The 26,982-nt window shown below is 41.2% G+C and overlaps 1 protein-coding gene across 1 annotated transcript in view; it reads left to right on the forward strand.

Annotated features, from left to right (window-relative positions):
- DNAH6 (dynein axonemal heavy chain 6) overlaps window positions 1–26,982 on the forward strand; it is a 326,626-nt gene that overhangs the window by 157,520 nt on the left and 142,124 nt on the right. Inside the window, exons 38-45 of the mRNA XM_025353865.1 lie at window positions 3,472–3,693; window positions 4,517–4,664; window positions 6,513–6,670; window positions 11,262–11,393; window positions 15,605–15,776; window positions 19,752–19,898; window positions 20,916–20,989; window positions 22,855–23,009. Coding sequence (XP_025209650.1) covers window positions 3,472–3,693; window positions 4,517–4,664; window positions 6,513–6,670; window positions 11,262–11,393; window positions 15,605–15,776; window positions 19,752–19,898; window positions 20,916–20,989; window positions 22,855–23,009 — 1,208 coding nt within the window. The remainder of the gene's footprint in view (window positions 1–3,471; window positions 3,694–4,516; window positions 4,665–6,512; window positions 6,671–11,261; window positions 11,394–15,604; window positions 15,777–19,751; window positions 19,899–20,915; window positions 20,990–22,854; window positions 23,010–26,982) is intronic.

The raw sequence follows: 26,982 nt of genomic DNA on the forward strand, positions 1-26,982 counted from the left end.
GAGACACAACAAAAAAAGGGAATTTTAGACCAATATCCCTGATGAACATCGATGCAAAAGTCCTCAATAAAATACTGGCAAATCAAATCCAGCAGCACATCAAAAAGCTCATGCCTGGGATGCAAGGCTGGTTCAACATATGCAATTCAATAAACGTAATCCATCATATACACAGAACCAATGACAAAAACCACATGATTATCTCAATAGATGCAGAAAGGGCCTTCAACAAAATTCAACAGCCCTTCATGCTAAAAACTCTTAATAAACTAGGTATTGATGGGACATATCTCAAAATAATAATAGCTATTTATGACAAACCCACAGCCAATATCATACTGAATGGGCAAAAACTGGAAGCATTCTCTTTGAAAACTGGCACAAGACAGGGATGCCCTCTCTCACCACTCCTATTCAACATAGTGTTGGAAGTTCTGGCTAGGACAATCAGGCAGGAGAAAGAAATAAAGGGTATTTAGTTAGGAAAAGAGGAAGCCAAATTGTCCGTTTGCAGATGACATGATTGTATATTTAGAAAACCCCACTGTCTCAGCCCAAAATCTCCTTAAGCTAATAAGCAATTTCAGCAAAGTCTCAGGATATAAAATCAATGTGCAAAAATCACAGGCATTCCTATACACCAATAACAGACTAACAGAGAGCCAAATCATGAGTGAACTCCTACTCACAATTGCTTCAAAGGGAATAAAATATCTAGGAATCCAACTTACAAGGGATGTGAAGGACCTCTTCAAGGAGAACTACAAACCACTGCTCAATGAAATAAAAGCTGACACAAACAAATGGAAGAGCATTCCATGCTCATGGATAGGAAGAATCAATATTGTGAAATTGGCCATACTGCCCAAGGTAATTTATAGATTCAATGCCATCTCCATCAAGCTACCAATGAGTTTCTTCACAGAATTGGAAAAAACTACTTTCCACAGAATGGAACCAAAAAAGAGCCTGCATTGCCAAGACAATCCTAAGCAAAAAGAACAAAGCTGGAGGCATCACTCTACCTGACTTCAAACTATACTACAAGGCTACAGTAACCAAAACAGCATAGTACTGGTACCAAAACAGAGATGCAGACCAATGGAACAGAACAGAGCCCTCAGAAATAACACCACACATCTACAACTATCTGATCTTTGACAAATCTGACAAAAACAAGAAATGGGGAAAGGATTCCCTATTTAATAAATGGTGCTGGGAATACTGGCTAGCCATATGTAGAAAGCTGAAACTGGATCCCTTCCTTATACCTTATACAAAAATTATTTCAAGATGGATTAAGGACTTAAATGTCAGACCTAAAACCATAAAATCCCTGGAAGAAAACCTAGGCAATACCATTCAGGACATAGGCATGGACAAGGACTTCATGACTAAAACACCAAAAGCAATGGCAGCAAAAGCCAAAACAGACAAATGGGATCTAATTAAACTAAAGAGTTTCTGCACAGCAAAAGAAACTACCATCAGAGTGAATATGCAACCCACAGAATGGGAGAAAATTTTTACAATCTACCCATCTGACAAAGGGCTAATATCCAGAATCTACAAAGAACTTAAACAAATTTACAAGAAAAAAAATCAAACAACCCCATCAAAAAGTGGGCAAAGGATATGAATAGACACTTCTCAAAAGAAGACATTTATGCAGCCAACAGACACATGAAAAAATGCTCATCATCACTGGCCATCAGAGAAACACAAATAAAAACCACAATGAGATACCATCTCATGCCAGTTAGAATGGCGATCATTAAAAAGTCAGGAAACAACAGGTGCTGGAGAGGATGTGGAGAAATAGGAACACTTTTACGCTGTTGGTGGGACTGTAAACTAGTTCAACCATTGTGGAAGACAGTGTGGCGATTCCTCAAGGATCTAGAACTAGAAATACCATTTGACCCAGCCATCCCATTACTGGGTATATACCCAAAGGATTATAAATCATGCTGCTATAAAGACACATGCACACAGATGTTTATTGTGGCACTATTCACAATAGCAAAGACTTGGAACCAACCCAAATGTCCATCAATGATAGACTGGATTAAGAAAATGTGGCACATATACACCATGGAATACTATGCAGCCATAAAAAAAGATGAGTTCGTGTCCTTTGTAGGGACATGGACGAAGCTGGAAACCATCATTCTGAGCAAACTATCACAAGGATAGAAAACCAAACACCACATGTTCTCACTCATAGGTGGGAATTGAACAATGAGAACACCTGGACACAGGGCAGGGAACATCACACACTGGGGCCTATTGTGGGGTGGGGGAGGGAGGAGGGATAGCATTAGGAAATATACCTAATGTAAATGATGAGTTAACGGGTGCAGCACACCAACATATATGTAACAAACCTGAACGTTGTGCACATGTACCCTAGAACTTAAAGTATAATAAAAAAAAAAAAAACCTTTGATCCTGGATAACAATTTAAAAAAAGAAAGTAGAATGAATTGCACATAGTAGAGGTAAATATTTTACCTGTTTGTAGATACACATATATATGTATGTACAGAGTCACAATGAAAAATGAATTTCTTACTAAAAGTCACTGTCAAATGACCTTGAAGCAGTATTGCTCTGTACAGCTGCCAGAATGAAACTTCTGATATGCAATCTGATTATGTTACCTACCTGCTTAGAATCCCACACTGAACTGTTGCTCTAAGATCTTTAATAAGTAAAGCTTTTAAAACTTGGCCCATCTGTATTTCCAGCCTCATCTCAATGTATGCAGCACTCTCGTGCTTCCCAGCATACATCATATTTTCCATGGCATCAGACTTCTAATCCTGTTTTTTTAGTCTGAATCCTGAACCCGTTCTTTCCCACCCCATGCCATCCCTTTTTTGCCCATCTGACTCCAGCTTGTTCTTCAAGTCTGAGTTGTAGCATTACCACCCCTGGAAGCCTTCCTGAATCTGTATCCATCACCATAACTCCCCTGCAAGTAGAAATGAGCCATCACTGTGTGTGCATGTGTGTGTATGTGTGTGTGTGTGTGTGTGTGATTGTAATAAACTCCTTTAGAGCCCTTATTTCCCCATGGGTATTAACTGAAGTGCTTATGTCCCTCAGGGGGATTACCAGGTCATTGAAGACAGAGACTGGATCTCATTCAGCACTTGTCCTCAGCATCAGAGATAGTATTTGGCATAGAGTAAGCCCCTGAATGTTAAATTTAATTAAAAATGCTTTACAATTCTGACATGGGTTTTAATATAATTGCTATAACAGATATTTTCATGCATTGTGTTGCATGATTTGGTTTAAATAACTAGTCTCAGATACCTAAATAACTATGTATCTACAACGAAAAAAGAAATCCAAATCCATTTAGGTTTTTTGACTGCCTTTGTTTCTATATAAATATATCTACTACTGTGTGTCAATATTGCTTATTCCCTATTGAAAGTGGTATTTAATTTTGTACTTTAGCTTCCCAGTTCTGGTGATCTGTGGAGCATTCATATGGACTTTGACACCAAACGGTTGGATCCCTGGGAACGAATCATACCTACCTTCAAATACAACCGAGATGTTCCATTTTTTGAAATGCTTGTCCCCACAACTGACACAGTGCGCTATGGGTACCTAATGGAAAAACTACTGGCAGTCAAGCATTCTGTGTTGTTTACTGGAATAACTGGAGTGGGCAAGGTAGGAAACTTACATCAGACAAGAAGTCCTCTCCAAATGTGAGGGCATGGTGGACTTAAAATTGTTAGCACCAGAAGTAATATTATTTCTGAGAGGAATTTTTGTTTAGCTTTTAGCGCTTTTGCAGGAAGAATGTTATGCTGAATCTATATTGATCCTAGGAATTGTTCTAAAGTTTGCCGGTTTCTGAATACATTCTTGGAGTTGATACTGTATGAACTAGAGAGCCCTGTAGGCCAGCATTTGTGCTTAGGGGCTTTTATGTTTTATTCCTTGGTATTTTGCGGGCTGCCACTGCACTGGTTGGATGGGAACTGGCCAGAGGAGTTTGCATTCCCAAAAGACTGTTGATAAAGATCAGCCCATCCCCTCCTGCCTGTTCACTTATACCTGATACAACAATGGTATCCTTGATTATCTGGGGTTTTTTGTTAAAGTAGAATGGAGGGAGGAATACTGATGATTTGGGCTTATAAGTTTTGGAGAATCCACATAAAATTTCACTGTTTCCCAAAAAAATTATTCTAAAAGAAATTTGCATCTTTCTGTGACTCTTTCCATAAATTGGCTTGAAGAGTAGCCAAGATGGATTTTGGCATGAAATTAAATTAAAACTTTTTGCTAAGATAGTGCTGATTAGAATATCTCTTTGATTCTGAAAAATATAACTAAACGGAATCTCCAGTAAGAGAAAGCAGACATTTCAATCTAGCTTTAACCTCTCTCTTTTTATCGTGTTTCTTACTTATTGTGCCAAATTATTACAGATATAACTGAAAGAGATTATATTGATGTGACATTAATTAACTTATTTTAATTTAAGTCTGTGATTGCAAAAGGATTGCTAAATAAAATTCAAGAATCAGCTGGTTATGTCCCTGTTTATCTGAATTTTTCTGCTCAAACTTCATCTGCAAGGACACAGGAGATCATTGAGTCAAAACTGGAGAGAAAAAGAAAAAATATTCTAGGTAAGAATCATTATTTTAGTTTGTCCCACAGAAATTATTCATTAAGCTAATAAATGACATAAATAGTACATGTAATAAAATGACAATTGGATATTTTATTTGCTTAATTTACTTGTAAAGGTGATTCTGTTGATGGCATTTTTATGCTAGCTATGTAGATGTCTTAGTGTTGCCAAGCAAGTCATTTATTTCTATCATCACCTTCAACTCAGAACATCTTCAATCTCTGCCTCTCCATGGCTCTCCCTCTCTCCACCCAGGTTCTTCCAACATGCACTGATTTCGCCTTATTTAAAATAAACAAACCTCTGTATATTTGGCACACTGGGTTATCTGAACTCAGTGAGGAATAAGTATGAGACTGTTTTGGTTTTTTCTTCAGTCAGTACTTTCAGCTAGGTTTTGTGGTAACTTCCCCACCCTCCCTTATTAACTGCTTAGATAACTAGCATAACTTTCTGGTCACCTTCAGACATTTGGAGTCTGGGCCAGTCTAAGCCTCAATCCAATACCCAATTCAAAGTTCCTCCTCTCCTCTGTCATAAGCCAGGTTTGTGGCTGCAGGTACGTACTGGAGGTGAAGGGGTCATGGGATGCTCGTCACTCCTCCCCACCCTCCCTGTAGGAGGCTGGAGTATGCAGGGAATGGAGAAGAAGAAGGAAAGGACAAGTTTCTTCTCTCTAACCAGCGCTCAGACGGGCCTCTCTGTGGCTGGTCCCTGCTTCTGTAGCTGGCACTGAGTGGTGTCCATGCTGTCTGTGAGGCAGGCTTTCAGGAATGGGCTCTTGTAAGCAACTCCCAAAAGAACTGTAGGTCAGGCATTGGCCTCACCACTGGAAGTTTCCCTGAGGGTGGGAGTCAGGACCTCAGCCCTCACTCTCCAGCAGTCCATCTGCAGCCTCTTGCAACTGGGGCCCACTTGCTCAGTCCACAGTCTCTGGGGTGGTGCACCAGTCAGGGCTTAGGCTTGGCTGCCTCCCACATTGCCCACCATCTAGCAGGCCCTGTCATGCCAAACAATGGTGCTGCCAGCTGCTTCACTGCCTCCTCTTTCTGTCCCCTCTCTCCTGCTCAGGTAGGCAAGGGGCAACAGATGCCAGTCTATTTTCTGGTAGGGGCCCCAGATTTTTACAAAGGTTTCTCTTAGACCCCTTCCTTGCCCCCCCATCCTGCTACTTGGCTTCCAGGGGGCCACGGGATGGAGTGAATCACTCAGTTTGCCTTGGAATCACCTCCCGTAATTATCCCAACAGCAGAGACATGGCCATTTGCCCGTCAGGTTTCTCTTTCCTCTGCTATCACTCATTCCTTTTTCTAATGTGTGTATTTCTAATGTGTGTATATTTATTTAAATGTGGCATTGTGCAGCCCCACTGCACTGGATTTCCCTTTGATGTGATCAGGATGCTTTTGAATGTCTAATCTGTTTTCCCTTTGAGGGTGCCGTGATGACATTTATGAAAGGAAACTTTGGCATTCTTCCTCTTCCTACTATGGAAAGAAACTGATGTTCCTCACTCATGCCTAAGCCACACAGTTGCTGAGGGCAGTGGCTGAGACAGAGAAAGGTTCACTCCTTGCTGGAGAGAGGCCACACCCCACTGTGCCCTGACAGTGAGGATAAGGGGCCACCTGGCATGACAACGTGGACGTCCTGACCAGGAGCACATCTTCCTGCATGGGCCTGGGTGGGGCCAGAAGGAAGTCGCTTCCTCCGGGCAGGACTCAGAACTGAGCTCTTTATGACCTATAGGATGTCATTGAGTCCAAAGTCATACCCTAGCTTTGTCTTACATTTTCTAGGGGAAAATCATAATTCTTAAATTAAATTCATTTTATTTCCCTAGGAGCACCGGGAAACAAACGAATTGTGATTTTTGTTGATGATTTAAACATGCCCAGACTGGATCGCTATGGCTCTCAGCCTCCGATTGAATTACTTCGGCAGTATCAAGATTTTGGGGGATTTTATGACAGAAACAAACTATTTTGGAAAGAAATACAGGTTACTTTAGCTTTTAAATTACTTGGTGTGCTTAAATTTAAATGTCAAGGAAATATGCTGTATACTTTGTGAGACTACCATAGCAAAGTACCACAAATGGGGTGGCTTACACAACAGAAGTTTGTTTTCTCATAATTCTGAAGACTAGACGTCTAAGAACAAGGTGTCTGCAGGATTGGTTTCTTCTGAACACTCTTTCCCTATGTCTTTATATGGGCTTCCCTCTGTGTCTGTCTGTGTCCAAATCTCTTCTTATAAACACACCCGTCATGCTGGATTAGGGCTTACCCTAGTGGCCTCATTTTAGCTTATCACATGTTTAAAGACCCTATTTCCAAATACAGCCACATTCTGAGATGCCGAGTTAGGACTTCAACATATGATTTGGGGACAGGGGACACAATTCAGCCCATAACATGTGGCCTCGGTTTTTCCTCCTTGTAATTCAATGCATTCAGTCTATATTGAGTTTTTGCCATGTTTGATTCAGGAGATCCATGAACAAGTGAAACAGTCCCTGCCTCCCAGAGAGCTTCAGAGGGTGGACAGACATTTCTAATGCAGAGTGGTGAGAGGGGAGAGACAGGAGAGATTCAGGGGTGGGGCTGGGTTGAGGATGGGGGAAGCCTCCCAGAAGTGATGTTGGAGCTGGATTCTGAAGGCATGCATGTCAAAGCAGGGAAAGGGAGTGTTTTATACCCCAGAAGCGGGGAATGTAAAATACTAAGGTGGTGTGAAATATGAGCACCAAAGCAACAGGAGAGGCAGAGGTCACATCCCATGGTGCTGTGGGCCCATGAGGAGGAAACTGGATTTATCCTGTAAGTGCTGAGGAGCTGCTGAAGGAAATGTTATGGAAAGATTCCCTTGGCTGCAGGGGAGGGATGGGCTAAAGAGGAAGCAAGGACAGAGGCAACTGCAGTAGCCTAGAGGACGAGAGATGAGGGTCGAGCCTCCTGGGGTGATGCGTGTGGTCAGAAGGGTTTAGAAGCCAGAAGGCAGACCAGCAGGACTGGTGGTGTGTTAGTCAGGGTTCTTGAGAGGGACAGAACTAACAGAATAGATATATATACACATAAAAAGGAGTTTATTAAGTATTAACTCACATGATCACGACTTCCCACAATAGGCCATCTGCAGACTGAGAAGCAAGGACAGCCAGTCCAACCTCCAAAATTGAAGAAATTGGAGTCCGGTGTTCAAGGGCAGGAAGCATCCGGCATGGTAGAAAGATGTAGGCTGGGAGGCTAGGCCAGTCACTCTTTTCACATTTTTCTGCCTCCTTGTAGTTTAGCTCCATGGGCAGCTGATTAGATTGTGCCCACAATTTAAGGGTTGGTTAAGAGTGATTCTGCCTTTCCCAGCCCACTGACTCAAAAGTTAGTTTCCTTTGGCAACACTCTCACAGACATACCCAGGATCAATACTTTGTATCCTTCAATCCAATCAAGTTGATACTCAGTATTAACCATCACAAGTGGGATATGGAGTCAAGAGGGAGGAGGGGGAACCTAGGCTAACTGCCCCATTTCTGTTCTGGAGAACAGAAACCAACACGCTTGATAAGAAGAGGGCAGGGGGCATGTTTAGTTTTGCTCAAAATAAAAACAAATATTTGTACCAGGCACTATTCTAAGTGTTTCCCACCTGCTAGCACCCAACATCCCTACAAGATGGATAATGCTATCAGCCTTGTTTTATAGATCAAGAAATAAGCCAAGGGTATAGAGTTATGTGACTGGTCCAAGGTCACACTACTCGTAAGTGGCAAAACTGGGATTAGAGCTCAGGCCATTCGGCTTCTGAATATGTGATTTCAGCTAAGATTCCTCCCTGCCCATGTTGCTAAGCTCTAGTTCCCTGGGAAATCCAGGTAGAGCACTTTCTGTCTATCAAAATGAGAGCTTAAATAAGGCATAAACATTCTTTGAAGTGAAAAATAAGATGAGTGTAAGAGGCAGAGGGATAAATAGAGACTGAAGAGAGGGTTCAAGCTGTGCATAGGTGAAAACTGATGGGGGCGGAGGTAGTAGGTCCTGAGAAAGGGGCCTCATTCACCAACACAGGAAGTCCCGGATGGAAGATGAACCTGTATTCAGTTCCTGGGAAGCAGTCAGCAGTTGTCTTCTTCCAGACTGTATTTACAGCCTGTATTAAACAGGAAAACCTTTCCTAAAAAGAGAATATAATTAGGCCTCTTTATAAAGAAAGCAGTCTTTTGCATATAAGGTTTTTTTACTTTCCAAATAATTTTATCTAACTTTATCTTCCCAACAACGCAGTGAGGAGAGACTATCACGTGCCCTTTGCAGGTTTAGAATTCCCCTGACTCAGTGCCATGGGGATGAGGGTGGGAAGGGAATGACTGCCAAACCTCCCACCAGGCCAGTGCTCAGTAGCTCCTCTCTGCCAAACAAATCACATGGAAATGCCTCGCCCTGGCACTCTGAGGCTCCCACATATGGCTGTGAATGGCTGCTCTGATCCAAGGGTCTTTTGCTGCTCCCTGCACATGTCCCACAGTCCCACTGAGGCAGAAGGCTTGATGTCTCCTGAATGCACCCATATCCTCCACCGCATGCCTTTGTGATAGTGTCCTCTACCTGGAAGGGCCCTTCTCTCCAGCTCTTCCCTTGTAATCCTTCTACTCCTTCAACGCCCATCTCCAAATTGCCTTGCTCACAAGGTCTTTCCTTAAACCCCCATTTCCAGTGTGAGCTCCTCTTTCACCCGCATGGAGCACTGTGTGTGTCTTTATGGTCTTCACATTCTCTCTTGAGTCACAGCTGTTGATGTGCTCATCTTGTGTTGCATTCCTTCATGTTAGACTCTGAGCTCCTGACCTCCATCTCCCTCATCTTTATGGCCCCTGCTAAGCTTAATACCTTGTACATAGTAAGCCGTTGTTTATTGGAACTGATTCACATAGAGACAGCCTTGGTACCACCTCAAGCCTTGGTACTGTAGAGCTGAGATCAAGAGTGCCTTCCTCTTGGTCTTCAGATTCTTCCTCCTACCAAAGGAATTGGCACACACTCTTCACTTTGCCAGAAATGCATCTGCTCCCTTCACCCCTATGGCCTTGTCTTCTGCTCCTATCAGCTTCCAGCTCTCCACTGCAAGTACCATTTCCTTGGCCAAATCTTCTCTGACCCACAGACTATGTAAGGTTCCCCCATCAAGCATTGCCTCAGCATTATATCCCTTTCCTTCAAAAAACTTACTGTGATTTTTATTGCAATTTTATTTTATTTTATTTTATTTTATTTTATTTTTGAGACAGGGTCTCATTCTGTCACTGAGGCTGGACTGCACTGGCACAATAGAGGCTCACTGCAGCCTCAACCTCCAGGGCTCAAGCAATCCTCCCACCTCAGCCCCCCGAGTAGCTGGGACCACAGGCTCATGCCACCATGCCTGGCTAATTTTTTGAATTTTTAGTAGAGACAGGATTTCGTCATGTTGCCCAATCTGGTCTTGAACTCCTGGACTCAAGTGATCTGCCTGCCTCAGCCTCCCTAAGTTGCACATTTATTTTTAAGATCATTGATTTATGGTATTAACCTCTGTCCTTCCCACTAAGGCTGCTTTCAGATGGAATAGGTGGCATGTTCTCTCCATTAGACCCACAGGGCTTTTGTTTTCCATTTAATTCACAATAGCCCAGGCTATTTGTGCATTCCATGTTTGAAGATTCACCTGCTCACAAAAATTTGTAACTGCAAAATCAATATTCGTAGCACTTATTCTGTCTTTTGCAGGCATGTACGGAGTGGTGAAAAATTCTAGCCATCCAACCCACAGTTCCCCGATGAGGTGGAACAAGACAACACTCTGCCTTCTTTTTCAGCTCTCGTGCTGTAAACAACTGCCCTTTACACAGTCTACTGGAGGCCACATTTTCACATTTTTATGCCTTCTGTTGGTGATTTTGCTATTTAAAATGGCCCAAGTGTAGTGCTAAAGTGCTGTCTACTATTCCTAAACACAAAAAGGCTGTGATGTGCCTTACTGAAAAAAATGAATGAATTTGATAAATTTCATTTAGGCATGAGTAATAGTGCTGTGGTCCATGAGTTCAATGTTAATGACTCAACAATATAAAATAAGGCGTTTTAAACAGAAACGCACATAAAACAAAGTTATGTATTGGTCAGTTGACAAAAATGTTATCACAGAGACTCACAGAAACCTAACCCTAGGAGCGGTGGTTCAGTATCCACTAATCCAGTGCTCCAGCCAACTTTACTAAATTTAACTACCATGAATAATGAATATTTGTTGAAAGAATGGCTATATTTTATCTTCAGATAACAAAGTTTTAAGATTACAGTTTCACATAAAGGTATTTATATAAATAGATGAATCAGCTGAGTGACCTTGAGCAACTTACTTAACCATCCAGGGCCTTGGTTTTTTAATCTATAAAATAGGTGTAATTACAGTGGTCTCTTGGAGTGATTGTGAGAAGTCATTTAACATACACAAAAAATGTAATGCAATGCTGGCATTTGGGAAGTCCTACCATTGGGATAGGCAGGTCTCATTTCGTTCTCTGATGAGTGATCCAAGTGGATTTCTCTGCACACAGGATGTAACAATTGTATCAGCATGTGCACCTCCAGGCGGTGGCCGCAACCCTGTGACTCCCCGCTTCATCAGACATTTCAGCATGCTGTGCCTCCCAATGCCCTCAGAACACAGTCTGAAACAGATTTTTCAGGTGAGTGTTGATTTTAACTTAGGCAAAAGGGGGAAAAGAAAACATATGTATTCCAAGCCTCCCACAATCAAAGTGGTGTCTTGTGTTTCTAAGGAATCCATCTATCCATCTCTTTCCTGAGCAGGAAGCAGGTAAATATGGACTCCTGGAGAGTAGCTGGCAGGCATTTGCATCACTGCCTTCTGTATCTGTTGGTCTCAGAGAGTTCTAGAAATGCAGAAAGATTGTGCAAACAAAACCCCTACCTTTAGAGAAGGCTGCATCTTAGGTCCCTGCCACTTAGCACTGCACACACAGTTCTTAGTAGATCTCATCACTACCCAGCCCCTGCCTTTGTGCTCATCTCATACCTAACCACCAGGTCTGTGTGTCCACTTGCCACCACACTTGGCACCTGATATGCCAGAGAGCTCAAGCTCAACACACCTAAAACAGAACTCATCTCCTTGGCCACTCTCACAAAGAACAATAACCTATATTTTGTCCACCTGTACTAACTTCCCTAAAGGGCTACTTCTCCATCCTTTATATGGGAAAAATAATAGCACCTGCCCTACAAGTGCTCAACAGATTGTAAGGCATTATTTTGAGTAAAATAATAAGAGAATATGAAGCAGCATGACTAAAGCCCCGCATACCCAACCTGCAAAGGTTTCTTAGAGAAGAGATTGTGAGCTGAGGCTTGGGGATGCTGGGAATTGACAGGGAGGAACGGATCTTAGGAACAGGAAGTGCTGGGTGAATGCAACTGCAGAGGCAGGAAATGGTAAGGTGTGCGCAAAGGTAGAATAAGACAGTTCAGGTGACTGACCTGGAGAAGCTGATGACAGTGATGTGGACAGTGATGCCCAAGGAGGTGGCAATTACCAGCATCGACTTCTTCCAGTGGAAGCCCTCTCTCAAGAGGGACAGACTCCACATGTATACAACCTTCAGTACATGGAAAGGAGTTTTCTGTTTGTATTTAAATAGCTTATTTCTGTGGGAAATTATTTTTAATAAATTGAAGTAGTTCCAATAAGCTGTTTAGGAGCAATGCCACAAAGATATATAAAAACTGCCACATTTTGAAAAACTTTGGGAGAGTGCTTTAGAAAATATGAAAGGATGGGAGCTTAGCTCCTATAATTAAGCACCAGAGTACAGAACAAGACATAACAGGAACCACCAAAGCCGTTAGAGGGGTTGTCTAAGCCCCTGCACACTTTTCCTGAGAACTTTTATATTTATATTTTGAAGTTTGAAGTGCGTGATTCCCAACCACACCACAGATCCACTGTGATGTGATGAGTGGTGGGGGGTGTCTCAAGAAACTTATGCCTGGTTAGAAGAAACTGAATTTGCAAATTGTTTCATTTTTTATTAAGTTAAAGCAGATTCAGGGTTATGACTACAAAAACGTCATTCTTCATCATTCCAAAATGGAATGATTTCCATTTTGTGGGTGAGAAGAATACAGTGAAGTCTGGGCCACTGGGAAAGGCAAGGTCCCCAACTCTCAACCTCCTGTGGGATTATCATGTCCATGGAAATGTGTCACCCATGGGAACATCGTCCAGCAAGCACATCACAGCTGAAAACTGGCTGTGATAGAGCTGCTTCTTCCCACTGTAACTTTACAGGTTTACATTTAAAACCCACACTAGCTATAAGGGGAAATAGAAATGATACGTTGCAAAACTGCGAGATTCTGGGGGCTACCGAGTTAGACTGAATTCAGGTGGGAAAGAATATTGCTGTCATTACAATGGACAGGGTATTTTGCCTGTAGGAAAAAAGAACTTGCTCTAGGCCCATGGATCTCAAACTTCATTTTTCATCACAGCCCACCTCAGCAGGACCCAATAATTCATCACCCATCTGTCCTGTCCTTCATTACTGTTTGGAGGAGAAAGAACTTGGATGTAGTCAAGAATTGAAGAAGAGCAAAATCAATAAGCTAATTTATTGTTAGCAACATATATAAATAGATTTATTTCTACTATATAAAAGAAGCCTAAGAATCTAAATTGTACATGTATATTATATATAATGTTTTCAATCACCTATTGGTGTTAACACAATTAGTCCTATCATTATACTTTCTTTGATAGTCTATTGCAAATTAGTTAAACAGTGCATATATGCAGGGAGCGCATCACTAATAACCAGTCACGGTTTGCTCAGTTGGAATATGTACATTATAAGTGACTCTTTCTTGGACCACACAGTTCACACAAATCTGAGTGTTTACTTATTGGAAATGTATGTGCCAAAATATGCATCACTATACACTCTAAGGGTGAACTGAACAGCACACAACCAGGTAAATTAAATTTAATGAAATTTCTAGTTAGAAAGCTATAACAGCAGTAACTGAAAACCATGATTGGCTCCATAAACTAGTGATAATGTGCTTATGCCAGAGAATCCTTCTCCCAAAACTGAGAAATCTGCCTGTGTCTTGTGTGCATGTTCTTAGTAAGAGTTTTGCAAAGTTGCCAGGCAGATCATGTAAGCCAGATCCTTAAGTAGAATATCAGGCTGTGGTCCTCAGTAAATTTTATAATGATACGCTAATTTTAATGTATGGATACCAATTAGTTGCTTTTAATTCATTCATTAAACAAATATTTGTTGAGCACCTTCCATACGCCTGACATTGGTGCATCATCCCTGTCCTCGTGGATCTTCTTCCACGGACGCAGATAATGAATAGATGAATGAGATATCTAGATACAGACACACAGTTACTCATGCATATGTTAGAAACTGTATTTGTATTTGTATTTGTGTCATGGAGAAGAGAAGGCTGGAGCTTTTTACCTACCTATAACACATATATAGATAAAATTATCAGCTTGTCTATTCTCCATCATACACATACAAATGGACAGATTTTCATCAAATTTAAAGATTGGGTTTGGGATGGTCCTACATAAAATACAGACCATGTGGAGTATGTTAAACTCATGTTGGGGTCCCAGGAGGGGATACCTAAAGAGGTCATCCTCACAAGTTAAAGCAAATGTTAAACAGGAGGCCCACTGAAAACAAATACTCAGGTTTATTTCAAAAGATCTCATATATGACACCAAATCTGAAGTCACAACTTCAGATTGGACTAACTTGCAAACATAGATATGCATTCTGGTGGCTTCTCCCATGAGTTACCCCAAGGTTAATGGTGATAAGAATTTATCTATTTAAAAAACAATAATGATTTTTCCAAGCACTTGGGGGTCAAGGACTAGCTAATAAATACACATGTTCAAGTTGTGATGTTATGGATGAGAAGATCAGAGAGACTGATGGGAGGACTTGTTTTAGATTGAGTGGTCAGGAAAGGCCTCTCTGGAGAGACAGCATGTAACCTAAAACATGAAGGATGAAAAGGCACCTGCCAAGCGGAGAGGGCTAGGCACAGAGAGAGGGGAGCAGTAGTGCACGGGCCTGAGATGGGAAGGAGCGTGGGTGTTCAGATTAGTGTGGCGGGGACACAGGGAGCAATGGAAGGGATGGGCGAAGTGAGGGAGCTGGGGGAAGGGTGGACCAGCAGGGAGACCAGGATGGAAGTGGAGAGGCCAGAGCGAAGGAGAGAGAGGAGAAACCCAGATTTAAAAGAGTGGAGCCCAGAATGGGGTGATATCCGGGGAAACAGAGAGAAGCAAACAAACCCAAGAAATGTGTTCAAGATTGATTGTGTGGGACAGAGAATGGGAAGTGTCTAAAGAGACTTCCAAGCTCCTGATCTGAGCTTAGGAGGGAATGGCCAGCTACTGAAATGGGGAAGCTGAATGTGAAGGAGTTCACCATTGCAAGTAAGTCATATTTGAAATATACATGAAGATGAAAATCTTTGAGAGTGGTGATCATTCGTCCATAAAAGTGAGAGAGAGGGTTTCTGTTCTTTTTCAGGTGGGTTTGTGCCCTTCTTGATGACCCCTTGGACTCACCTCAAGCAGAGGTCTAAATTACTTGAGAGTACGTTCATGTAAATTCACTAGTCAGATATGAATGCCACTCAGGCGTCACAAAACAATCACAGAAGACAGGAGTGAGTGCATCCTCGAGAATGTTTTCTGAAATAAGCAGAAGAGCTTTGATACCAGAAGACTTTGTGTTGGAATTTGGCTTTCTGTTATTAGAAAACATGTCATCTGGAGTACTTAAAAGATAGATATTTGGTTTAAAATAAATCTAATCCTCTCATATTATGTTTCTGGTTCTAGGCCATCTTAAATGGTTTCCTGAGTGACTTTCCACCAGCTGTAAAGCAAACTGCATCAAGCATTGTAGAAGCCTCAGTTGAGATTTATAACAAAATGAGTGTTGACCTCCTACCAACACCTGCCAAGTCCCATTACGTCTTTAACTTGAGGGACTTATCCAAATGTGTGCAAGGTAGTGTACTGAACCCTCGTTTTCTGATCTGCACCCTCCCTTCTTTTCCATTGGCCCCCCAAATCTCTCAGTAACATTGTATGTATGCAGTTTTCTGTGACTCACCCAGAAATCCCATCACCTGTTCCTGTTCAGGCTGAGTGCTTTCCAACTATTTCACATGGCCAACACTGCCTCCCATTTCTCACTCCCAGCTGATTACTTGTCTTTCACTGAAAAAAAAAAATAATAATAGAAGCAATTGGACCAGGGCTGCCTCATCTTCTAAATCTCTCAGACAACCTGCATCTTCCTTCCATGGGCTGAGCTGTCCCTGCATCTATCAGTGCCAGTGGTCCTTCTAGTACTGAACCCAATACCCTCCTGTCTATTCAAGGATTTTGCTATCATAATTCCCACTTCTCTTCTCATCTTCAAAGTTTCCTCTTTTATTGGATCATGCCTAATGGCATAAAAAGCCACTATCATACCTCCCATCTTAAAAAAAAAAAAAAAAAAAAAGATTTCTGTAAGTCCCATATCCCCTGATGGTACCCCTCCCATTTCTCTGCTCTTTCTAGAAAGACCTCTAAAAGTATGGTCTCTCCTCCCTGTCTCACTTACTCCCTCCAGTTCTCCCTTCAATATATGTCAATCAAAATGTGATTCCCAACACTGCACTCTACCTGAGTCCTGTCTCCATCTGCTCAGATTCACTGGTCAGCTCTCAGCGGCACCTTAACCTCACAGCAGTGTCCACACAACTCGCCGCTCCCCACCTTCTCCAGTGGCCCAGGGCAGGCTCTCCTGTGGTCCCCCCTCACTGCCTGCTGTCGCCCAGTCTGTTTTGATAGCTGCTCCTCCTTTCCCTACCACAAAATGTTGGGGCCACAGGGCTCGGTCTTCAGATCTACACACATATTCCCTCAGTAATTTTGGTCAATTCTATATTGTCAAATACCGTCTACTCAGAGATGGCACTAGAGTGCCTGCCTCCAGCTCCTACCCCTACTCTAAGAGTCTGACTTGCATATCCAGCTTCCTTCTCAGTGTGCGCCCTCAGGCATGCAGCTGGCCTGCTAAACTTGGCATGTCTAAACGGAACTCTTGCTTTTCCCCTCCACCTTGGCCATACGTACCCCGGCCCCAGAGGAGACTACCATTAGTTGCTCTCGCCAGGAACCTTGAAAACCCCTGTGCAATCCATGAATAATCCTGACAGCTTTATTTTCAGAATATATCCCGAATCTAACCACTCCTCACCACTCCATCCACTACCCCTCTAGCCTCCTCTCTAATCTCCTGCTTCCGGTTGTCCATTTACCCTGTTCAAAGGGACCAAGCTCTGCCCTTTGCACAGCAGCCAACCATGGGCCCTGTTGAGACCCTCCTGAGGCTGCTTCCAGCACCTGCCTGTGTTGAGTCTCTGAGTGATCTGGTTCCGGGCTCCCTCTCCCTTTCATTGCCTACCACTTTCCTCCTTGCTACTGCCACCTCCTTGCCATTCCTGAAATCGGGCCTGCCCAGGGACCTCTGTATGTCACTTGCAATGCTCTGACACCAGATACGCACATGGCTCACTTTCCCTGCTCAAAGTCACCTCCTCAGCAAAACTTTCCCATGTCCCTTCATAGCTCCTATTACCTGTAATCATATCGCACATATTTCTCTGCATATATGTGTGTTTACGTATCTGTCTCTCCCATTAGGACGTCAGCTTCCCAAGGGCTGTATGCTTAGTTCACCACTGTATCCCAGTGCCTAACTGGGCCTGGCACTGAATGAATGTATGTCTAGACGAATAAACAAATCTCCCCTGATTTTGTATACAAGGACACTAACTCTTAGTTGCTCCATGATCTGCTTCATTCCCTGACTCCCCATCCAGTGCCCTTTGTTCTACACCACTCTTAATTTTTTTTTTTTTTTTTTTTTTTTTGAGATAGAGTTTCACTCTTGTTGCCCAGGCTGGGGTGCGGTGGCGCGATCTCGGCTCACTGCAACCTCCACCTCCTGTGTTCAAGCGATTCTCCAGCCTCAGCCTCACAAGAAGCTTGAATTACAGGTGCACACCACCATGCCCAGCTAATTTTTGTATTTTTAGTAAAGACGGGGTTTTGCCATGTTGGTCAGGCTGGTTTTGAACTACTGACCTCAGGTGATCCACCTGCCTTGGCCTCCCAAAGTGCTGAGATTACAGGCGTGAGCCACTGTGCCCCGCCAATATTTTTTTTCTCTAAAAAGATTCTAACTAACATTTATAAGTTTGTTTTTAATATCTGCAAAGTAGCCAAAGTAGAAGCTGCGGAGTGCTTTCCTGTGAAGCAATGACTGGCCTCTTTGAAAGCTAGCTCTCCTTCCTGTCTTCATCACAATCTAAGTCATTACCTGTTGTGCATTAACAAGTCTGGGAATGAACTAAGAGATGCTGGCCCATGGCAGGAGCTTAGGCATTAAGAACCCTGCAAACCCATCCTGCTCCTCCCTAATGCACAGTTCTCACACAGGTTCCTGGTCTTCCCAACTCCCGATTTGAAAGCTCTGTCACTCTTTTCTTTTTCTTCCTCCTTCAAGAGCCTGAAGGACTCTCAAAGCTGGTACACCATCCTTGCCACAGGATGACAAAATAATTTGTTTTCCTCTTCCTCCACTGAAATCATGCCCTCTTATACTAGCAGTTTAGTCCTGCTATTCATGAACTCAATTTTCCTAGAAAACATTAGAATATGACTTCGTTTCTTCCGTGAACTGCTTCACACTCACTTACTGATCCTCAGACATTGTCTAATCTTGTCATTTATTTATTATCCTTCCCCATTGCCTTTCTATTCCTATTTTTAAGATAATTTTTGAGCTTCAAAATTCAGGATCCACTTTATTTCTGAAATGACACATCATACTATACACAGGAAATTCCAATGTTGAATCTCTTTCTCCTTGGTTCCGCATTTCATCAAAAGTCCTAGAAATTTCCTTATTTCTACAAATATTAACTGAAAATAATTAAAACTTCAAGCATTTGGGAGGGGGGAGGGATAGCATTAGGAGATATACCTAATGTAAATGACGAGTTGATGGGTGCAGCACACCAACATGGCACATGTATACGTATGTAACAAACCTGCACGTAGTGCACATGTACCCTAGAACATAAAGTATTATTAAAAAAAAAACTTCAAGCATTTCAAGAAACATATATGTCAAACACACACACAAACACAAACATGAGATGCAAAAAACAGGTAGCATCATTATCTACAGAAATACCCTAGTATTCCAAAGCAACATGAGCAGTACCTACCATGCTGTGTGGAACCCACTCTCTGCTGTGTGTGTCCACATACACAGTAGATACTCTCCCTGCCCCCGTCTACAGTGTGAGGAGCCCCATATTGGTGGTCTCTGTGGAGAAGTACCATTTCCAGAAATTCCTGTACATTGTTGCTTTGATTGTAACTTGAAATTATTAGAACTGTGTTTGCAATAACAATTTACACTAATGAAATGAGTACTCAGAATAATCTTAGTAGAAGCCGGAAGGGCCAGGGGCATTTGGTGAGGACTGACATTGGGAAAGAGAGAGAAATGGGAGTTTCAAAAACAGTATAAGCCTTGGGAGGAGGAAAGTTGCAAGATAAGTAAATACATATACTTCGGTCTATTTTAAAGTAACGTGAGGCCCTTCACTTAGCATATTGCAGCTCATGTAACAATGGGATCCACTTGCTTACATGGTGGAGTCTGACCACTTCACATGCTCAGTTAAAGAAACATCACAAAACAGGGACAGAAATGTCTTTGTCAAATAATGTATCCCAATGTTGTTATCGAAAAATGAGGTCACTATTCATATATGAGTATATCCACCGGGGAAGCAGTCATTTTTGGCAATGTGAGGGTGAAGTTGTACTTAAGGATTTCCTAATTAAACTATTACTGGAGATTCTACAAATGTAGAATTTTTCTTTTTTTTTTTTTTCTTTTCTTAAAAAACAGGTATCCTCCAATGTGATCCAGGAACAATAAGAGAAGAAATTCAGATATTTAGACTCTTTTGCCATGAGTGCCAGAGAGTCTTCCACGATCGCTTGATTAATAATGAAGATAAGCAATATTTCCATGTTATTCTGACAGAAATGGCCAGTAAATATGAATCTTTACCTATTCTTTTTTTTTACTTGATTAGAAAAGCAATTTGGTTTCCACAAAGAACCAGCAACACAAAAAGAATTTTCGTAATTTATGAGTAAAAGTTATTTTCTTTGAAGATTGCAATATATATTAAAATATATGAAATATTATGCAATATTATAAAATAATTTTATTAAAATTCAGGAAGGGTCAGCCGGGCGTGGTGGCTCATGCCTATAATCCCAGCACTTTGGGTGGTTGGATACATGGATCCCTTGGGCTCAGGAGTTCGAGACTAGCCTAGGCAACAAGGCAAGACCCCATCTCTATTAAAAATACCAAAATAAATAAATAAATTCAGGAAGTGTTAGTATTTTAATTTATTATGAAGTTTTAAGTAGAGGAGAGAAAGTAGGAGAAAGAGCATTTTGTCTGGTAAGAAGCCAGGATAGGCCAGGCACAGTGGTCATGCCTGTAATCCCAGCACTTTGGGAGGCCAAGGTGGGTGGATCACGAAGTCAGGATTTCAAGACCAGTCTGGCCAACATAGTGAAACCCTGTCTCTACTAAAAATACAAAAAATTAGCCAGATGTGGTGGTGTGCACCTATAATCCCAGCTACTCAGGAAGCTGAGGCAAGAAAATCATGTGAACCCAGGAGGCGGAGGTTGCAGTGAGCTGAGATTGCATCATTGCACTCCAGCCCAGGTGACAGTGCAAGACTGTGTCTCAAAAAAAAAACAAAAGCCAGAATAATTTTTAAATACTTCCTATTTCTTAAATAAGTATCCAATATTCATTATTTAACAAGTGTTTTAAATTATTTGTTAAGTATTCTTAATCTTAAACTTGGAAGATTATCAGCTAAACTAAAGCGGCATGGAGTTAACACAGCATTCTCTCAGTTTTCATATATATTAATTAAGTCTTCTAAGTAAAGTAGCAGCTGTTATTCTGTATGTTTTATCACTAAAATATTCCATTCAAGATTATCATTATATTAAAAACTTGGTTTTGTTCTTTAAATAGACAAACATTTTGGAATTGCAATTGACCTGGAATATTTTTTGAATAAGCCCATCATATTTGGAGATTTCATTAAGGCAAGTATGTTAAACTGACTTGACCTCATTTGAAAATTATAAAGCATTTATTATTTTCCAATTCAAATTTATATTCTATAAAAACTTCACATGTGTGAAGAGTTAAGATCTAGGCCAGATGTCAGCAAACTATGTCCCATGAGCCAAATCTGCCTGCCACCTATTTTTGTAAACAAAATTCTTTGGAACATAGCCACAGCCATTTATATATATGATTTTTTTATATGATTGCTTTTGCTCTACAACAGCAGAGTGCAGTAGTAGTGATAAAGACCATATGACCTGCAAAGCCTAAAATATGTACTATCTGGCCCTTTACAGAAAAAGTTTGCTGACTCCTGGTCTAATTACATTCATTTTGGTAACGGTTTGAATCAGAGAGCTATCAGGTATTCAGTTTGGAAGGAAGCAGAGAGATCTAGTCTCTTAACTCAGGACTTCCCCCTTATTGTACTCTACGTAGTGAAGCTACTTAGTTAAGAGAATTGTTCTCTTCATTTAAGAGTAACTCTAATTAGTAGCAATTTTTTTATATTTAACTTCCTTTTATTCCCTTATGAGTTCCTCAAGCCCATCTCTGCAATACTGTCTGTCTAATTTTTACCCTCTGGACCTAATTTTGCCCTCTGGTAAATTATACCCTCTTGACCTGCCTAGAATAAATCTGCTATCTCACTGCCCTGCCTACATTGGCAGATAGCCATGTTGTTTTACTAAGGTGCCTCTTGTTTGAGTAAAACATTCCCAGTGTCTCCAAGAGGGCAGAGACCACGTCTAGTTTTGTTCATCTTAAGTTCCCAGGTTCCTGCACAGAGGTACATAGCAGGCTCTCAATCATTGCTGGTTCAGCACATGAAGGAACTCGTCATTATATTATATGTATGCAATACCTCACCACTCTGGTAACTCCACTCTAGATAAGTATTACCACTGACAAATAAAAAAGATAAACTATGTATTTTTGTAAAGTATGTATTTATGTTTATTATTAAAAGTATGTCCAAAGTTTGTTTTCGAAGATTCTTTTCCTGTGTGTTTCTAGTTGATTGTATTATCAGATGAGAGAACAAACAGAAAAAGAACAGCTAGACTCCTCTTGCATTGCTTGTGTGTGTTTTAGTAAAACAGTCCAGGAGAAAGTGCCCCTGGGGCAGTTGCTACATACACTAGAGAAGGGACATCATCAATAGATTAAAACAAGGACTCGACTCCCTGAAGTTTACACCTGAATTTAATTCTCAACAATTTAGGTAACCCTAGATGACTGGTATTTAAAAACTACAAATAGTTCTGGCATGATTTTTTATAATAACAGCAGTCTGCTATGCATAGTTTTTAACCAGTTAGCTTTTCCAATGTCAATAACCTAACAACAAAAAAATGAAACCAGGTCTGGCACAGTGGCTGACACCTGTATCCCAGCACTTCAGGAGGCAGAAGCGGGCAGATCATTTGAGGTCAGGAGCTCGAGATCAGCCTGGCCAACATAGTGAAACCCCGTCTATAATAAAAATACAAAAATAAGCTGGGAGTGGTGGTGGGCATCTGTAATCCCAGCTACTCAGGAGGCTGAGGCAGGAAAATCACTTGAACCTAGGAGGCGAAGGTTGTGGTGAGCTGAGATCACTCCACTGCACTCCAGCCTGGGCAACAGAGAGAGACTCCGTCTAAAAAAAAAAAAAATGAAATCAGAATGTAGCAGTGTGAGAAAAATCAAAACCCTGTTTCTGAGCTCCTATGTAAGTTTTATTGCAAAGACCTTCAAAATTCCAGTGTAGCTCTTGAGAAAGTTAAATGAAATGGATTTTCCAGGTTATGTGTCTATCAGAATTAATCCAACTTGGTTCTTCTCCCATAAATTATAGTTTGGAGCAGATAAAGCTGATCGGATTTATGATGACATGCCTGATATAGAGAAAATTGCAAATGTTCTACAGGACTATCTTGATGATTATAATCTCACAAATCCCAAAGAAGTAAAGTTGGTGTTCTTCCAGGATGCTATAGAACATGTTTCAAGGTATAGTGCTATAAGGCGCCCAATAATGCATTGATTTAATATTTTTTGTATTAAAGGGTAAAAAAATAAGTTGTATAAACTCTTTAAACAGATTGCTAGATGGTCAGAGGTCTTTTATTAATTCTCACCATAACTTAAGAGTTATTGTTTAACATATTTTAAATATTTGTGGAATGAGCTTTCTATGGAATCCCCAGAGTCGTTATTTTTGCTAAATATTAATTGATGGTTTTTGTTTGTTTTTATCTGTTCTGTCTTGTTACAAAAAGGATATGAGGTTGTTTACAGAGATACATGTACGGTATAACAAGGCTAATTCCATGCATACCTAAAGAAAAAGGAACTTCAAAATTATAGCAAAACAAGTTCAATCCAGGATCAGAGATTTCACCTGCTTGCGAGTCTGACTCTTACCCACTGCAAGTGTCCTGTGAGGGACACCCTTGACACATTCATAAGCATCCAGCCTAAATATCTGCAGTCCTTGGGGCACACTTTCTGAAGTGGCTCCTGTCCTGTTTGACAGTTCTAATGCTAAAATGATCTTTCCAGGATAAGCCAACATCTGCCTCCTGTGCTTCTGGTATCCATCCCATCCTGTGAAGCAGTCATGATTAAGGCACTCAGCGTGGGTATGAAACCATGATATGGAGCATCTCATTTACCTGGTACAACACTCTCTCTGTAGCTTAGGATCATTATCTCTTTACAAATAAGGCTCAGAGAATGTCCCAGTGCTCTGTCGCTACATAATAAGCCACTCCTATCCTTAGCAGATTCATTTTATCATCTCTCAATTTTCCCAACTGTTCTCTCTGAGCGTCTCTCTTGCAGTTACAATCAGACTGCCGCTGGAGTGCCTGGAGCATCTCCGCCTCCACGTAATCTCTCCACTTGTCTCTCAGCATGGCAGCATCAGGGTGTCTGGGTTTCTCAACATGGTGGCTCAGGGCTCCAAAAGCAAGTGCCCCAAGACAGAGAGCCAGGCAGAAGCCAAACAACCTTTTTGACATAGTCTTGGAAGTCACATAGCACCATTTCTACTGTGCTCTTCTAGTCAGTGCAGTCATACAGGCCCACTCAAGGTCATAAGAAGAGGACAGAGACCCTATCTCTTGATGGGATCAAAGAGCAAGTAGGACCAGAGGCATTACTGCAGCCACTTTTTGGACAACGCAATGTGCCACAAAGAGATTAGGTAAATGGTCCAAAGTCCTCTAGTCAGTGAGTGGCAGGTGGGGATCACAGCCAGTGCTTCAGCTCTAACTCCACCGCAGGTGCCCCTACCCAAAATGGGCTCACTTTTTTCATAACAGCCCTCCAAATATTTGAAGACCATTCCCATATTCTTCTTAGCTTTATCTTCTCCAGGCAAAATTATCCCACATCTTTCTTATTGCCTGTTAGAGATTATTTCCAGTCTTCACATTCTGAGCACTTTATAATTTTTCAATGTTCTACTTAAAATGCAGCATCCAGATTTGATATCATATTCTGTGGAATAAATACAGTAAAATACAGTGAGAGTAGGATTTCCCGTGGTCTATTGCTGCAGCAAGATTTTCATGGCTTTGGTTTTTTTCCTGTGTCAACTGCATTTTAGCATTGGTCCTTGTTAATACTGACAATTAAATCCCTAGGATTTTTTTCACATAAACCATAAGCAAATAAAGTCTTCACCTGTTGCATATTTCATCTCTTTAATTAGCCCTAATTCAAGATTTGTGTTTGTCACAGCTTAAGTGTTATAACATAGGTCGTTTGTCATTGGCTTGTCCAGATGCCACTTGCTTCCCCTCTGTCCCCCTGGCAGCATACCCACATGCTATCCCCTAACAACTTTTATTCCCATCGCTCAGGCAGGCCCTAAGCCTACAAGGAAAAAAATAATGGAAGCATTTTGGTCTGAGAAACTTCCTGGAGAATAGACCAGACCATAGGCAAAGTTGGCTTAATTCTATTTATAATCTTTCTTACTTTTGTGAAAGAGAATTACCAGGCCCCTCAAGGTTTGCTTAAAATATTATAGCAGGAAATTAAAAACCATTTGTAGAATGGTGAAGATTTGATTTTCAGATGCACAAAGGACTGCCATGTAAATAATGATGTAGACTGTCCTCTTTTATTCATGAGAGGATCAGTAAGGAATCAGAGAAAACATATTTCTGCTTTTAAGAGCGATCAAACACCTAATACTGATTGGCAATGGAAAGGACTTTGTTATGAAAGTGAGTTATGGATTAATTACTAAATACTCAGTAATTTAGCACATACTACATTTCCATTTGTTGGTGACATTTTAGTTTTTGGCTTTTTAACATGGGGTAAGTAAAAGTCTTGTAACTCAGGGGGGAAAATTTTGCTTCAGAGCTTGTACTTTCAAAGAGCAAATGCACCAGGCAGTTTCTGCCCATTGTGTGCCCCCAAAGTTGTCACCACGCTCCAAGGATAGTAGAACAAATCTATTAGCATTTAAGCCACTAATTAGGAGAACCATCTCTTGCCTGCTACGTGAGAGAAAATGAAACTTACCTACTAAATTAGAGAATTCTTACTAGGGGAAGTTTTCAATCCATTTATAAGTAAATTGCCAGAAAAAAAAAGTAATACTACAAAGCAGAACGGACAAGTAATTTGTTTCCAGTAGTTTCTGATAGAAATAATCAAACTACTATTAATAATAATATACATGAAATAAGGAAAGAGTGACATATAAAGTGCAAGATTTTTATCATATTCAACATTTCATCAACTGTAGGACACTTGTACATTATGGGAAAAATAAGAAAACATTATTATCTATTCATTCTGCCCTCAATTTTATACTCGCCTGGGCAGCTGAAGGGAAATAAGCAAACAGACATCTGATGTGTCTCTCAGTAGATATGTACTGTGGCAGACACATAGCAATCACAATGGTGCTATGGGTCTTCGTTGTCCCAGTAGAGGAGTTGGCCAAAAGTTCTGGGGAAGAGGTTGACAAACTGCTTTGGTAAAGGGCCAGATAGAAAATATTTCAGGCTCTGCAGATCATACTGCAGCTACTCAACCCTGCTGTCATAATGCATAAGCAGCCACAGACAGTAAGTGAATGAATGAGCTTGGCTATGTTTCAACAAACTTTATTTATAGACACTAATATTTGAATTTCAAAGGATTTTCACATATCATGAAATATTACTCCTTTTTTAATAATTTAAGTTCTAGGGTACATGTGCACAATGTGCAGGTTTGTTACATATGCATACATGTGCCATGTTGGTGTGCTGCACCCATTAACTCGTCATTTACATTAGGTATATCTCCTAATGCTATCCCTCCCCCATCCCCCAACCCCACGACAGGCCCAGGTATGTGATGTTCCCCACCCTGTGTCCAAGTGTTCTCATTGTTCAATTCCCACGTATGAGTGAGAACATGTGGTGTTTACTCTTTAAAAATTGTTTTCAACCATTAAAAAAAAATCTAAAAACCATTCTTAGCTCGTGGGTCATTTAAAAAACCACATGGTTAAGGGGCAAGATTTGGCCCGCAGGCCATAGTTTGCTGACCCTGGTTTTAGACAAAGCCGTCTTACCTAGTCACTCAAGGTATGGAAAAAGTGGACCTGTCTGAGGAGCAGGAGAGGGTGTACAGGTGGAGGAAACAAATTTCAGTTTGATTCTTATTTCAGAAGGTCCTAAATAATGACTGGGAGTCTGTGCCTTGTCCTGGAGGAAGACTTTTTAAATAAGTCCTCGTAGACTCCCTGTTCTATTCTTACACTACATAGCTCCTATCTCCTGCCACCAAAGATGACGTGTACAGTAACTAACTGTTACAGTCTCTAGAAGTTGGTTACTTGAACGTAGAATTGATGGAGCACCCGCCAAATGCTATGCACTGTTCTCACAGAGAAATGGACAGCATCCAGGCCCCCATGATGGAGTTTATATGTGGGAAAGAGTTAGCAATGTTTTTCTCTCATGAGTTA

Source organism: Theropithecus gelada, chromosome 13 (assembly GCF_003255815.1).
Source record: "Theropithecus gelada isolate Dixy chromosome 13, Tgel_1.0, whole genome shotgun sequence".
In the NCBI taxonomy this organism is placed as follows: domain Eukaryota; kingdom Metazoa; phylum Chordata; class Mammalia; order Primates; family Cercopithecidae; genus Theropithecus; species Theropithecus gelada.